General features: G+C 40.1%; 1 protein-coding gene across 5 annotated transcripts in view; it reads left to right on the top strand.

Annotated features, from left to right (window-relative positions):
* Window positions 1-15,323, top strand: part of Epha4 (EPH receptor A4) — a 144,377-nt gene that overhangs the window by 114,693 nt on the left and 14,361 nt on the right. For all 5 annotated transcript variants that reach the window (XM_010611806.2, XM_010611805.2, XM_033764658.1 and 2 more), the window contains 6 exons: window positions 5,444-5,502; window positions 7,389-7,502; window positions 8,061-8,246; window positions 12,042-12,103; window positions 12,550-12,759; window positions 14,835-14,984. In XM_010611806.2, the coding sequence (XP_010610108.1) occupies window positions 5,444-5,502; window positions 7,389-7,502; window positions 8,061-8,246; window positions 12,042-12,103; window positions 12,550-12,759; window positions 14,835-14,984 (781 nt within the window). The remainder of the gene's footprint in view (window positions 1-5,443; window positions 5,503-7,388; window positions 7,503-8,060; window positions 8,247-12,041; window positions 12,104-12,549; window positions 12,760-14,834; window positions 14,985-15,323) is intronic.

Below are 15,323 nucleotides of genomic sequence, written 5' to 3'. Positions count from 1 at the left end.
CTCAATGGATCACTTTTTAGAAAATGAAATGTCAACCCCTTGCCCTCATATTGATTCTTCTTTAGTGCCAGCCATAAAGCTGTCATGGGAAGGGCTGGCTGGAGCCAGGTAGCTGACAGGCTTGCGGCAACGGATGCACACTCAGCCAATTCTTCTCCCCACGCAGGTTGTCTGCTCTGTTATCTTGGACTACAAATGTTTAAGTGGGACGTGTGCAGGTGAACAGAGAGGAGACAGGTACTATGGACAAAAGTCGGCCAGGCTTTTAGTGAAAGTACAAATGAAAAGTAGTAAGTGGTGCCCCAGAAATAATCTTGCCACTTCACCCAGCAGACTGAACACTGGAGGCCGTATAATCCGAGTCGTGTTCTTTACCTGCAGGACTGCTTCTTGCTTCTTTGAGGCACACACTGCTGTTGCCAGGAAGAACGCAAGAAGCCAGTCCCTTATATGCGTCCCCTTAAACGGAGTCCCACACTGCTGCTGGTATGTGACCTCGAGAAGTAGCAAGGATTTCTATAGTGAGCAAAGTGTTGGTCCTTGTGATGACCGCAGAGAGAAAATCTGTTTGTTGCTGATTGTTATCTAAGAAGAAAAAGCCTCTGGCCGACAGTAGTATCTTGTTGGATTTTTAAATAGCTGTTTTATTTATTTTATCGTATTCAATTTATCCTGAAATCCCTGAGCTTAAGGCAAGCCAGAAAAATCTCCAGTTTGTTTGTTTTTTAATCAGAAGATTTTTTTTTTTTAAATTTTTGGAGGGGTGCAACTTAAATGTGTAAACATGTAGAGATCTCGGGTGAATGAATCAAATTTATATGTTTAAAAGGAGATTATACAAAAGTTCGTGGATTAAATGTATTTTTTTCACCACCCACCTTATGCCCAGGAAATTAATTTACATTTTATATAGACCTCATTGATCTGTGCCTTTCTTCGTCCTTCAAATTCTCATTTCTGGATGGTGTCAGCCCTCCAAAGTGCATCATGGTCCTGGTGGTTTTAAGCTGTGACACGGTGTGATGTTTCTATTACTAGAAATTTCATCCCAAGCCACACGTGCCACGTTCTCTTAACAGCAAGGCCCCGTTTTCCTATTTACACACGTGTACTTTTGTGAACTCCACAATGTAGCCTCTGTCTTCAGTGCTTTTAAAAATGGTCTTAAAAGGACTGTTACCAGTGACTTCATAAACTGCAATTATAAAGTCAGAGGCTCCAGGACTAGTGATTGCATCTGGGTTTGTTTCTCTGACAGCTGCTCTTCCTCATTTTACATTAAAAATGTCCTCATCTCTCAAAGTGTCAGGAAGTCTCCTTGACTTGGTTTCTAAAGACAGCTTGGTTTTTGGTGGAAGTAGCTCCTTCTTCTATCCTGACTTCCTGATGGCCAGTGATGTTTCTACTTGTGCTAGAGTTATAAGACATCCCTCTTACCTAAATTAAACAGCAGGAATTGTTTTTAAGGAAAAAGTGAAGTGACTTTGACAAACATGCTGGAGAGTTGTAATCTGTGAATTAATGTTCAAGTCTAACACACAATAAAGTTAGTTTCCAAGTTAGTTTTGTCTGCTTTGGCGTTAACAGCTCACATAATGTTGAAATGGTTTCTGTTCACCCTGTGTCCATCTTCCCTTGGTCCCTAATTTTCTTTCCTGCAATATTACGATCACCTAAGAATGAATACCCTGAAATGTTAGCCTAAATTGGCTCTGATCAAGTCATGTAAATTCATACAGTCAGGGGGCAGATGGTACCTCAGGAACATTTCTAAATAACTTGGGTGCAATCGGAAAGTTCAGTGGCAACCATTTGGAAATGTTGCTTTTGAAGAACGCTGGGGAATTCTTTGGCTCAGAAACAGTGACAGCTCACTGCATAGGAGAAAGCAGGACTGCTTCTGTGAATCTTTGTGAGTGATGTTCCTCCGAAGCACTGGACAGAGTCCCTCCTGGAGCTATGCTCATTATTACGTTGCTTTGTCTTCTTTAATCTGCACTTTAGTTGAATAAATTACTTACCTTTTGCTCATTAGTTTTGGAACAGTGAACCACATCAATCAAATCTGTCCACTTGATGAGAGAAGTTAGTATTTTGCGAAAAGCAGGGTTTGGGCAGGGGCCCTGTCACGCTCCCCTTCTCTGTTTTGTTTGTTTTGTGGAACAGTCAAGGTGCCAGGAACAGCACAGTGGCTGGGAGAACTCATGCTGTTCCTCAACAATGTTGGTTAATACACTCATTACTGGGTCCTTTGACTGCAGGCCCCGCGGCTCCCCTCGCTTTCTTTCTCAGCTTCACCTGCAGAGCCCGGCCTTTTTCCTCACTCCTGCTGTTGAAAGGTTCCATGTTTCCTTCTGGACCATTCACTAAACAAACCACTCCACTCCTTCCCCCTTTTAATCGGCTTGCCCACCTCTCCGTAATTAGAAAATCTTCAACAAAGCTTTTCTTCTGCTATTCAGTTGACCCGCCTGGCACGTTAATTTAGAGTTAGCTCTTCTGTAATCTTGGTGGTTCCTCTAGACTGGCTGGCCCAAGAATAAGCTTCAGTGGGCTTTCTTTTGGGGGGCAATAATGAGCCACATTGTCCTACTGGGAGCCCAGGAGAAAGGGTCATCAGGTGACAAAGGTAGAGTGGAATGCAGGCATTTCTGTTTTCAAGGTATTATTAAGGAACGAATAGGCTACAATTTGCCTTTGAGTGGTAATACTGTGTTTCTTTTTCAACATTCCTTGTACCCTTGTAAGGCACTCTCCTCCAAACACTCTCCAAGTAAGGAAGTGTCTTTAACAATGTACCTTCACTGCTCATTTAATTACTCTTTCTATGTTTAGAAGGATGAGGAAGAGAAGGGCGGGTCCGCTTTATAGTGAATGACCCTTACTATTTTGTGTTTCCTCTGGCTCTGACCATACTTAATGAAGGTGTATGATGTAGAACAGAAAGCCACACTTCTGTGCAGCTTGAGGCTACTGGGCTGTCATGTCAATACTAGGTATTTTACTAACTCAGTGACAATTTAAAGTGGCTACCATGAGCTGGGGGGTGTGGCTGAGTCATAGAGCACTTTGACCGGCATGCCCAAGGATCTGGGCTTGGTCCCAATGGTGGGAGAACGGGAGAGGGGTTGGAGATTGCTACCAAAGCTTTTGTTCTATTTGTTTTCATCTTTTTTCTTTAAAGGAAAGAACTGTGAATCTGTGTTCAAGAGCAAAATTGCTTTGAAAGATATACATGTAATTTCAGGTAAAGCTTTTAGGAGCTCTGATAAGATACAATCCCTGTGGCTGGCAGGATCCTCACACCCTGGGGAGTCCCTCCTGACGTTTTCTTGATATAAAGTGTTGTTTTAGTAGTCTCAGATCTAACGTGCATACAATTCCATTAAGAGATAGGAATGCAGGAAGAAGTGGGTTGGAGGAAACTGTCTCTCCTATAAAGTTGTTCAGTTTTAAGGTACTTAAACCTGTTTAGCTCATTGATGGAGCATTTGATTTTAAGAGCTGTTGAATGTAAGTGGGTTTACTGGTATCAAACGTGCTGTTACTTATAATTAAGCCTTATCCGTTACCTTGGACCTACATCTCCAATGGACAGGTACTGTGCAGTCCCAGGCCAGGTCGGGGACCCATCAAACTCCACACTTGCTGAGGGGACTTGGGTGACTCACTTGCCCCTTGGGCCTGTGTCCTCATCTGTACAGTGGCGCTAAGTATGTGTCTTTCCACCTGATTCCTTTCATAGGCTTTTTTGTAAAGATGCAATTAAATAATAGACCCTCTGAAGGCCCTTTGAAAATTTAAATGCAAAGGGAAACACAGGCTATTATTTGGGACTGAAATATGCACTTTGTAGTTCAGCTTGGTAACTGGGGTCTCTGTTTTGCTAAGCTGGTTCCTGCTTTGCAAACAGTTAGGGGAGGAGATAATATATGTGATGAGAACACTTTGAAAAGTTAAATGCAGTGTGAAAGTGCAAGGTATTATTATTTGCCAGGGAATTATCCACACAGAGGAACATCTGTAGGCTTGGAGGTTCTGATTGCTGAGTCGGTTCCTATGTTGCTGACACTTGGGAGAGGAATGTGGGAGGGGAGCTTTGTACATATGCCCAACCTTGGGCTGCCTCCCTGTTTCCTGCCTGGCTTCCTCGGCTCTCTGCTCGTTCTTCTTTGGCACGGTCATCCTGCTTTCCTGCTTGTTCAGAGTCTGGGGACGAGGGCATCAGACTGTGTGACAGGACCACACTGCCAAGACGCGGTGGCTCACATCAGAGCCTCGGCTCCCTCACCTATGATAGGCTTGAAACTAAATGAAAATACAAGATAATTCTAAAGTCCAATGTAAACTTTGCATTTCGACAGCCTTACTTGAACACTAATTATTCACTAATTTGGTTTCGGCTCCCCAAACTTTAGAGAGTTATGTCAGCTAAGATTATTTCCCAATTCCTTTGTAATATGCTTCTGATTCCTAATTTATACTGAAGGGCTGGCAGTGCAGCTCAGTGACAGAGTTTGCCTAGCATCTACAAGGCTCTAGGGTCAATTCTCAGAACTGCACAAACTAAAATTATATTCTCAAATCTTGAGTTGATTTTCCAGTTCACAGAATGAATGCATATATTTATGTATTCCTGATGCATGATTTATATGTACTAAAGATTTCTAATTCCCAAGGCTTTACAACAAAACCAGAATTTGCTCCCATAGGACATAGGAGCAGAATGCAAATGTTGAAACTGTATGCCGATTTCATAGAAGAGAATTAATTAAACAAAGCAAACAAAATCTTCCCATTTTCACTCATACTAGTTTTCTCTGAAATCTTAAGAAATGCATTCCAGTATCAAAAAAATATTTACTATCTCAATTTCTGTTGATAATTTAGAAATTTATATGTAGCAGCTGAAATCAATAAAAACATTGCTTTAAGAGCATAATATGCTAATGAGTTTTTGTGGTAATGGTTATCATTGTTATGATACTAGGGCTTACATTATCTATCACATACTGAACATTACTACTGTATGATTTATGCAGAATTACCCATGACCACTCATTTTAATGTAGAATATTTGCCTATGTAATATCAACATATATATACGTAATCTGGAAAAATAGCCAACAATCTCATCTTTAAGAAGATCTTTCCTCTAGGGACTTGAAATTATAATATATTGCAAAATATTTGTTTTATGTTTAAAATTGTGGTTAAGAGCAGAGATTCTAGATTTTGCTTGGGCTTGGCCATGATTCACTGCCCGGGTGAGGAATATGTTTACCTTGTTATTTCACCTCTGTGCGCCTCAGTCTTCTCATCTGTGAAACATGCACTGTATCTGCTTGATGTAATTATAGTAGCAAAGAACTCGTCTGGTGGCTATAGCTACAGCTTTAGTGTTGGAGGGAAGTAATTTTCCCTTTAATTTTTTTTTTAATAGACGGAGTAAATACAGTAAAGCGAAACAGGAAGCCGATGAAGAGAAGCATTTGAATCAAGGTACAAAACATGATATTAAAAATAATCTTTATAAAGCATGTCTTGTTTTCTAGTTTAGAAGTGTCTAAATAATATTAACATGGCCACTATTATCTATATAATTATCCATGTTAATTTACTTCGGAGATATAAAATCAAACAGGTGACTCAAGATGGTTTAAAGGGAAATCAAAGAGAAGGGTGAAGTGGAAAATACTCTTTTAGAATCCTCTATATCCTTATCTTGTCCTCCACACTGAAAAAGTATTGGTGTAGCTGGCTCATTCTTGTAGTTAGATGGCAAGGTTTATTCGGTAATCTTTCTCATATAAAAATTGGGTTGATCCGGGGATTTAGTTCAGTGGTTCCAGGGCCTGCCTTGCAAATGCAAGGACTTGAGTTTGATTCCCTGTACCAAAAGAAAAGAAAAATTGGGGTGAGAGAGCAGTAAAAATACAATAAATTGAACAGTATTCACTACTTCCTAAAGAACGGCAGTGTGTGGCACAGAGTTAGTGACTCTCAGCAATCACTTAGTGGATTCTAGGTGTTTGGTGTTTCCGAAGAGCTCAAAGAATAAAATAAGAATTGGGTCCAGAATGGCTCAAGATGAGTGAGAGATCCCAAAAGGAAGAGTGGTTGACTGTGCACTTTTTTGTAGGACTCTCTGGGACTAGGGACACTGTGCTGCGTCTGCGCTGTTAGCCAGTTGCCACGTGTGCTGTCGAACAATCGAAGTGCAACTCAAGGGAGCGAGGAAGTGGAATTTAAATTTAATTTTAACCTCTTTGCATTGAAGGATTTACCTGTGACTTGCTGCTCCCTTTAACACAGGAGGATGAAGGAAGAGTGGCAGAAACATAAATAAGCCTGAGGAAGATTTTCAGCCTGGAGCATAGGGGATGGGATACAAGGGGTCTGATGACGTGTCACTAGTCCACCTTGTTTTCTTTCTGAAGGGATACATTTTGTCCTCATGTGGCATATATGTTTATAAACAAGAATGCTATGTTAAAAAGTGAGAAGAAAAAGCCAACTTAAATAGCTTATTCACAACAATAGATACAGAGACAAAGGAAAAATGGACAGGCGTGGAGAATGCCTTAGCAGTCCCAATGCCGTAGAAGGTCCAGTAAAGCTAGATTGCCTTAACTCGGTTGCTACAGACTCACATTCTGAATTACTTTGTGACTGCTAAACATGGCTGAACTGCACTTCCTGGGGTCCGAACGATGTGCAGTTAAGCCACCATCATTTTCTTCAGCTGAAACTTCCTGGTGGGACTTCGGTATCTTGGCGTATAGCACCTTCTTTCTAAAACAGAAGGAAAGTGAAGGTCCCATACAGATTCTATATTCCCAAATCAACTAGCAGGTGATACTATGTCATTTTTGTCTGTATTAATGTGGGTTTAATCTAAGTATGTTAATTATTGGCCACATATTTAATTGGCCCAGATAGTGGATGAAAGGTGACCTCCTGTAGACAGGGCAGCTGACAGAGTCCCTGTTATGTTCACTAAGAGAGACTAGCTGAATGGGAGGTGGGATATTGTCCAAGACGAAAGGCCTGTGAGACTGTTTGGGACATCAGTATTCAGCTAATACATTCACTGTTTCCTTATAGACTCTCTTTCCGTCAATGGGATGGGTTTCTTTTAAACTCCTGTCCTTGAAATGTGAAGATAATCCAGAAGTCAGTACAGCCAGGGCTTCTTGAGCAGCCCATAAGACTTTGTTTACCCACTAATAAAAACCTGGGCCAAAACTTAAACATTTGCATAGTCTAAGACCGTACATCTAGCCTAGCTTTTCCCTGTTAAGCATGTTTTAGGCCTGGACTACTTCTATTAATTAGTGGGTCCTGAGAAGTGTTTTCTCTCAACCCATCCTGTCTTTATTATTTAGGTGTTAGAACTTATGTGGATCCCTTTACATATGAAGATCCTAACCAGGCAGTTCGAGAATTTGCCAAGGAGATTGACGCATCATGCATTAAGATTGAAAAAGTCATAGGAGTTGGTAAGTGTCTGATATGTGCCTAGTAAATCAGCTATCTTGATGGACTTAAATGCCTGTGTGTAAATTATATAAATGTGTGTATGTGTGTGAGTGTCGCAGGTATATCTATATATGTAGACATTGTGTGATGAGAGTTCCATATGTGAAGTATAAAATATCTACAATAAAGACTTCACAAATTTTGACTTTGTTTTCAGGAAAAAAAAAATGAATAAGCATGTGAGATCTACCTAAGCAAGAATAAGTATGCAAATAAAATGAATAAGCATGTGAGAGCTGAAGTCAGATTGATTATATTCAAAATGTTCACTCTGCTCCTTATTATAGACTTTGGGCAGGTTTTTCTATTAAGCCTCAGTTTTTCCTGAAAGGAGGGGGTGATAATAGCACCTACCAGAGTTTTGGGGAAAGATTAAATGAAATAATCTGTGTAAAGTACCAGCATCTTGCCTGGCAGATAATAGACACTCAACACATGTTAGCAACAAATGTTAGCTAAAACCCTTGAATCATTGAATGTGTTTCTGGTACATTATAGATTCCTTTTCTCTCCCAAAGGTGAATTTGGCGAAGTCTGCAGTGGGCGTCTCAAAGTGCCCGGCAAGAGGGAGATCTGTGTGGCTATCAAGACCCTGAAAGCTGGTTATACAGACAAGCAGAGGAGAGACTTCCTGAGCGAGGCCAGCATCATGGGGCAGTTTGACCACCCGAACATAATTCATTTGGAAGGCGTTGTCACCAAATGTATGTGGGGTCACTCCCTTTACAAAGCCAAACTAGAAGTTACTGGGAAATTAAACAGACATTTTCTTGGCAGCGAAATGACAGATGGAGTAGACCCACTGATTGCTAATAGGACGAATTCGGTGTAGGGCAAGTCATTAATCTTGTCGTCAGCGCTAAATGGGTCTATGGTTTCAGCTGATACTCCATCTCCAAGGCAGCTTGCGTGAGATTTTAGGGAAATTAATATTGCAAACTTTTGCCATCTTTCAAATCATGAGCAGATGGTGAGCAAAATAAATTTTAAGTACTTTTCATATAAAGCACAACAAAACCTTAACACACCTTGTGCGGAAGCTTCGGTTCCAGATGCAGGGAGTGAATTCTAAGAATCTTTATTATATTGGGGGGATTTGCTTGTCTGCTCTGCCTGATTTATGGCTAGTGCCATTCAGCACCTATTTACAATAACACCTGGTTGAACCTTCTTTTTTTTAGTCCATTAGCATTCGCTGTGAACTATGCTTCAGTTAAAATACGACACAGCTCAACAGATGCATTTTTGCTCATCAAAGCCCAAGTACATCTGTAGGGCTGGCTAAGATAACCTAATAAACTGCCGTGGGGACAGCGCCGTTGAAAAGGTGACTGTTGAGGGTGTTGCAGCTCCAGGAGCTGTGGGACCAACTACAGTACTGTACCTGTCACGGATCTCGTAGGCTTGGGGCTGGGTCTATGGAAGGTCAAGGTTTACTTTATTTGATACAGTGTGTCTGTGTAAAGCATGCAGATCCACAGATGCCGAGTACTAGGGGTGTGGCTGCTCCAGGGTGTGAAGCTGGGCCTGCAGGGAAGAGTTAAGGAATAAGAGTGAGACTCGGTGGTAATAGGCTACAAGGCACAGAATCTCTACAGAGAGGAAACTGACGAGTTTACTAAAAAGGGGGGGGGCAAGTGTATGCCAGTTCAGAGGTCCTCAGAGTTAAACATAGACTAGAATCCCGTGGCATATTTGTTAAAGCGGCTTCTTTCTAAAAGTTGCCCCCTGTACATTTGAATCAGCGAGTGAGGTAGGACCCCTGAGCTTGCATTTCACAAGCGCTCACCCCAGTGTTGCAAATCCAGGAACCCCACTTTGGGAACCAGTGACAAAAGACAGCTGTGTGCTTAGAACAAATGACCTTGGCCAGTAGGTAGTTCAGTCTTTCTGTTTCAGTTTCTTCGTCTGAAAAATGGAGATAAAAATAGAAGTTGCCTTACAAGGGATACAAATAAAACATTTAGAGTGGTTAGCATAAAGTTAGATTAAAAAAAAAAGCCCTTATGTTAAATGATATTATTTTATCTGAAGAAGTACATCTTTCCTCATTTTCAGAAATGTTCAGAAAGGAAACTTAGTGCTGAGGATATATAATTTTCTACTAAGGTGAGGGGTATCATTAGCATAGAATAGCTCTATTGGCTTTTTAAGATTAGTTTTACAGACAGGATATTTTTCTGTTGCCTGTGGCTTTTAGGGTTGCTTGGAGCCCCTTGCTACTTGCTACTTTAATTAAAAGATAACAATATTCCTCTTAAATACTTCTGCAGGTCCATTTTCTAAAAAAGAGGCTCTGTTCAGTTCAAGGTGTTTTTCCTGCCACAGACAGTGATTTTCATAGCACCTCAGCAGAAAAGGGGAAGAAACAGGGAATCTTTGTATTAAAGTCCCACCGCGCCTCTAAAAGACATCGCTATTACAGCTGTAACTGTTATAAACGACTGGATGCATTTGCATAATGCAGTTGTCACTGAATTAAAATGATTTAAAATTTCCACCAGAGATGTAGCCCCTGTACCCCTCCTCTCCTCTCCCTGTTGCAGGGGAAGAGCTATCTCTATGCATGAGCACAGCCCGGGCCCATTTTATGTAAGCCCTTCTGCTGCTGGAGACATTCATCTTTGTTTCCCTCGTAGAGCTCATAGAGATTCTGACAAATGGATACTTTTTAATAAACAGAAGAAGGAAGGTAGAAAAATTGTGAAGATGGTGCCAAGCGTCAGGCTAGGGAAGTGTTAGGGTGAAAGGGTAGAATGGGAGAGAGTGAATTCATTACCAGCAGTTACTTGAGTAACTTTCTAAATTGGTATGAGGACCATAAATTCTCCCGCTTCCCTCTCTTTTGGATCTTCCACTCTCTTCTCCAGAGCTCCACAGGGATCTGGTGAAAGGGACGTAGGTGTTAACGCTTGGCCCAGAGAGTCAGCCTTTCTTCATTAGTTGTCGGAAGTATCTTTTGATGGAGGCAAGTTAATTAAAACTCACTTAGATGAGTCGATCTGTCCAAAGACTGGGATGCAGATATACAAGGTAAATGCATCCTATTTATACTGATGGAGGATGGAAAGAGGCACCGGTTTCCCCCAGTCAGCAAAGGAGAAGACTGGCAAGGTTTAATCCATCCTTTGGTTTACACCAAGATGCCTTCTATTTTTTGTATGAACTTTATTTCCTCCTTTAAATATACTCTTATTGTCTTCTAATTCAAAATGCTTGCCTCTGCATGATTTCACACACACACCCCAGACCAAAAAGCTAGCTAATGGCATCTGAGTAAAAAATCTGTTAGTTTAGGGAAAAAAAAAGGTGCTTTTCAACTAACAAATGTCCCAGCCCATTTTCCCTAAGTCCAAACAATCAGCATGTTCAGCAATAAAAATGAATATTTTTGATTTATTTAATTGATGTTTTATTCTTATCCAAGGAAGTCTTCTTTACTTTGTTTACCTTCCTTTGAGTAGGAAATAGAAGTAGCACTCTCCTCTCTCCACTGACACCCCTTAGAAAGAAGGCATTTCAGACCTTCAGTCCATTGGCAGTGATTAAGAAACTAAAGAATGATTCTTATTTCCTACGGCCCTCAGAAAGAGGAATGAAAGTGCTACTTATTCTAACTGCACCTAGAGTATGAAATCAGAATGATTTCTTTGCTAAAGTAGGGGGAATTGGACTGGGAGTTTAGCTCAGTGGTCCTGTGCCTGCCTCACAAGTGCAAGGTCCTGAGTTCAACCCCCTGTAAGCAAGGAAGATATATGAGAGAGAGAGAGAGAAAGGGGAATATACTCAGAATGTTCTAGTACTAAATTTAAATTCCTACCTCAGGTGAAATAATGGACTGAACATTTTCTGCAATAGTTTTGTCTTTCAAGGTGGGTAGTTTACAGAAGGAAATGGAACAACTTTCCTTATAGGTAGAATAAAAGAAGAGAAAGTCTAAATAAAGCCCTTGACCAGAGCAAGACAATAGAAAGGACTGTACATTATGCACGATCGGGTTTTAAGATGTGTCTAAATCATGGCATATCCAACACCACCCCTGCCTCTTGAAACTGGGGCTTCCCTAAGTAAGGAAAAAAGGTTCCTCTGTGCATTCACTTATTTAGCATCACACAAGTGGCTCTTCTGGGGACAAAATAAATTAATTATCCTAAAGATTTTTTCATGTTCAAACAGGCCTGCCCATTATCGTTTACCCCTTTTGTTTGAGAGAGCAATTATCCATTCCTGTGCTCTCTGGACACCAGAGGCCACTTTACTTAAAGACCTTGTCAACAAGCCACCCAAAGGGTTAACCTTCCAGATGGAATTCGAACCTACTCATCCTTTTAATATTTCATCCCCAGCTCCCCACAGCTGAGGCATAAGCTTGGCTTGTTTTAATTAAATTATATCACATAAGACAGGTGTCTTGGCAGTAAAATTGTGCACAGCCCATTTTTATCTCATTAACTCCACTGTTCATCAAGGGTTTTTGTTTTTCTTTCTGAAAACTCTAGGTAAACCAGTAATGATCATAACAGAGTACATGGAGAATGGTTCTTTGGATGCCTTCCTCAGGGTATGTGTCTGTTTTATATTAAACCCAAGAACATGAGTGTTTAGAAAACTCTTAACAGATTCCTTATCCATTCTGTTTAGTTATACTCATGGATTTTTTGATCACAGCAAAGGAAGAAGAGGAGAAATAGAAAATGATGTGGTTTTTAAGGGTATTAAATAATCCATGGGCAATGGGGGCAGGATTTGATTTATTCCTGTATCGTGAAGCGGTTTGAGCTATAGATTCATTATACTTGGATAATTTCCATCTATCACAGGAAGCAAACCCAGTTCCTACTATACACTCTATGAGTGAATTTGCGACTTTGGTCAGAAAAGCCCGGAAATAATGTTGAGTTTCATCACATAGCGGATACAGATATCAAAAAAAACTCAGTAATAAATGCAGGGCGATAATTAATTTGGCCTCATCCTAATTAGGATTCCTCTCCATTTTCTGTTCAGAAGAATGATGGCAGATTCACAGTCATTCAGCTAGTGGGCATGCTTCGTGGCATTGGGTCTGGAATGAAGTACCTATCTGACATGAGCTATGTGCATCGCGACCTGGCTGCACGGAACATCCTGGTAAACAGCAACTTGGTCTGCAAAGTGTCGGATTTTGGCATGTCACGGGTGCTGGAGGACGACCCCGAAGCAGCTTATACTACGAGGGTAAGGATGATTGGCCACCTGGGCTTTCATTCTGATGAAACGGATCCTGTCTTTTCACCATGACCTTCAACACTTTGTCTTTTGTTTGGTTTTGCTTTGTTTTGCTTTGTTTTGTTTCTTCATCCTTCAGAGCCTGTTCTGTCCCTGCATCCATTTCTAATTCATGTTTCCGAAAAAGGGATTCTGAAACAGACTAAATGTAGTTCCATTTTACAGAGTTGCAAGCCACAATCAAAATAAATTCTTTCTCATCTGAAATTTCTCGGGCAAATCTGATGAATACTAAGAGGATGTCTTTAAACATTAGCAAAATGAGAAGCAAGTATAAAGGGTAATTTACAAAACAGACGATCAGTTACTACGAAAGTCGGGAGGTGGCATCACTTATAACATTTACATTTATACTTTCTTACTATCTTATTTTGTTTTTCTTTCCTTGTCTGAGATTTTCGTTCTGACTCTTTTTCATTCATTTTTTAATCCTTATTCTAAATAAGACAAAGTAGTGTTTCTGCTTATTTGACTACTGTATCTGAGAATGTATATACAGGATTTATAAAACATTACACTATGCAAGTTTTTCCAGTATCTAATGGCCTACATTTTACTGCTAGTAGATAAGCATGGATTAGGGCACAGTTGCAAGTGTTCAGTATAAGTTAATGGCACTGCTATCTTTGGCTGACAATCTGAGTATAAAACACTAATGGAATAAACACAGAATCATAAAACAGTTATTGGCTATTAAGGCTGACACTGTTAAAATCCATGAGGTAGACAGTTCCCAGCCATTCTCCCCCTTTAACACTCAGCATTTTACATCTGCAGTTCCAAGCACTGAAGAGTTTTTTGTTTGTTTGATTGGTTAGTTGGTTGGTTATTTAGGTTTTGAGGTGGTATTCTGTGTCTTTGGCTCCAGTTTTGGTTCTTACATATATCCTCTTTTGAATTTCAAGTCTGTCCATTTAGAAAAGAATACCTCTTCGTGAAAGCTAAAGAGCCTTTATTTTTTTTCCTCAGTAGTCAAAAAGAGAGAAGTTGAAGAAGGCTTCTAACATGATAGGCTAACATAGATACACCCTTAGCCAAATATTTAAGGAAGCAAGGCCATGCAGTGGGTTTTCAGAGTAAACTGCAGTATATCATAGCAATACCCGGGACAGTTTATTGTTCTGTTTAATAGCCCCAATGAGACCAAGAAAACTTTAAACCAGGTCTGCTTAGGCAGATCAAGGGTCTGTATTCGAGTCGGTTAATTTCCTCAGACAGAGCCCTAGGAAATCTGAAACTAAATTAAAAATTCTTTACACGTAAAAATGAACAAATGGGAGAGATTGGTGGTTAAGAAAAGGAGTAACAGAATTGAAACTTTTTTCCCCTTGGTAATATATGGTTGATTTACCGTTTTTGTGAGTGTTTAAAAAAAATCGAAAAAATGCTACTTTTCCTCTGTTCATGTTAGTAATAGATCTAATATACTGGCATTATTTGGCTTCCTTTAAGGGTCCATTAACATATTTCTTCTAGATAGATACAATGAGCATATTTCTTTTGCTATATATACATTGAGCATATTTCTTTCGCTATACACTACTAGAAAGACAGCATTATCAGCAGAAATTTTCATATTTCTCTTCTTTTATTCATTTTTCTAAAGCAGCGTTAAGCATTACCTTTGTGCTGCAGCGAAAAGGAATGCACTAAGGAGTCCAAACAAGTGTCAGCTACGCACCCTTTGACACACACTGGATAACACGCTTACTTTGTAAAATCCCCAGGTTTCCCCCCTTGCTTCTATAGTATTGCCTTAAGAGAGCTCAGATAATAGGTAGGCTTTTTAAAAAAGTAATTAAGACAGATTACTTGGTCACTTCCCTACAACTAAAGGAAACACACAAGGAGAACTGTCTCAAGCTAGAAGACTTTAGTTAAAATAAACAAGTCTCTTATTATTGTTGGGAGAGCTATCTCAAGAATGTTGTTGTCCTGCCCAGCAAGCAGTGACTACATTCAAAAATGAAAATGGCCCATCAATAATGTACTTAGGGAATAACTTATGGCTTATATGCTCACAGGGTGGCAAGATTCCTATCCGGTGGACCGCGCCAGAAGCAATTGCCTATCGTAAATTCACATCAGCAAGTGATGTATGGAGCTATGGAATCGTTATGTGGGAAGTGATGTCGTACGGAGAGAGACCCTACTGGGATATGTCCAATCAAGATGTGAGTCTCTGTGTTCTGATATACATGGCTTTACATTGAGATTCAGGACGTTCTTCTTTCCTGGGAGATGAAGTGAGCATTTGGTTTGAAATAATATAAATGCAAGGTTCTTCGTATAAATGTATCTGATATTCTAGTTCCATATCATGACCTACAACAACCTTTGACTGCAAAGCTCAGAATTAAACAATTTCCATGGTATACTGTGGGGGAGAGAGGGACACAAACAAATATTGATAATAAACAGCATGGGATAATGTTTCTATTCGGTGAACTTTCAGTACCATGCTAAAGCAAAACTGATGTTTGGATTTTAACAAAATGTAGCAAAGATTATGA

This window comes from Fukomys damarensis, unplaced genomic scaffold (assembly GCF_012274545.1).
Source record: "Fukomys damarensis isolate Sample0158 unplaced genomic scaffold, DMR_v1.0_HiC HiC_scaffold_16, whole genome shotgun sequence".
NCBI lineage: Eukaryota > Metazoa > Chordata > Mammalia > Rodentia > Bathyergidae > Fukomys > Fukomys damarensis.
This window is presented reverse-complemented; position numbering and strand designations above follow the sequence as displayed.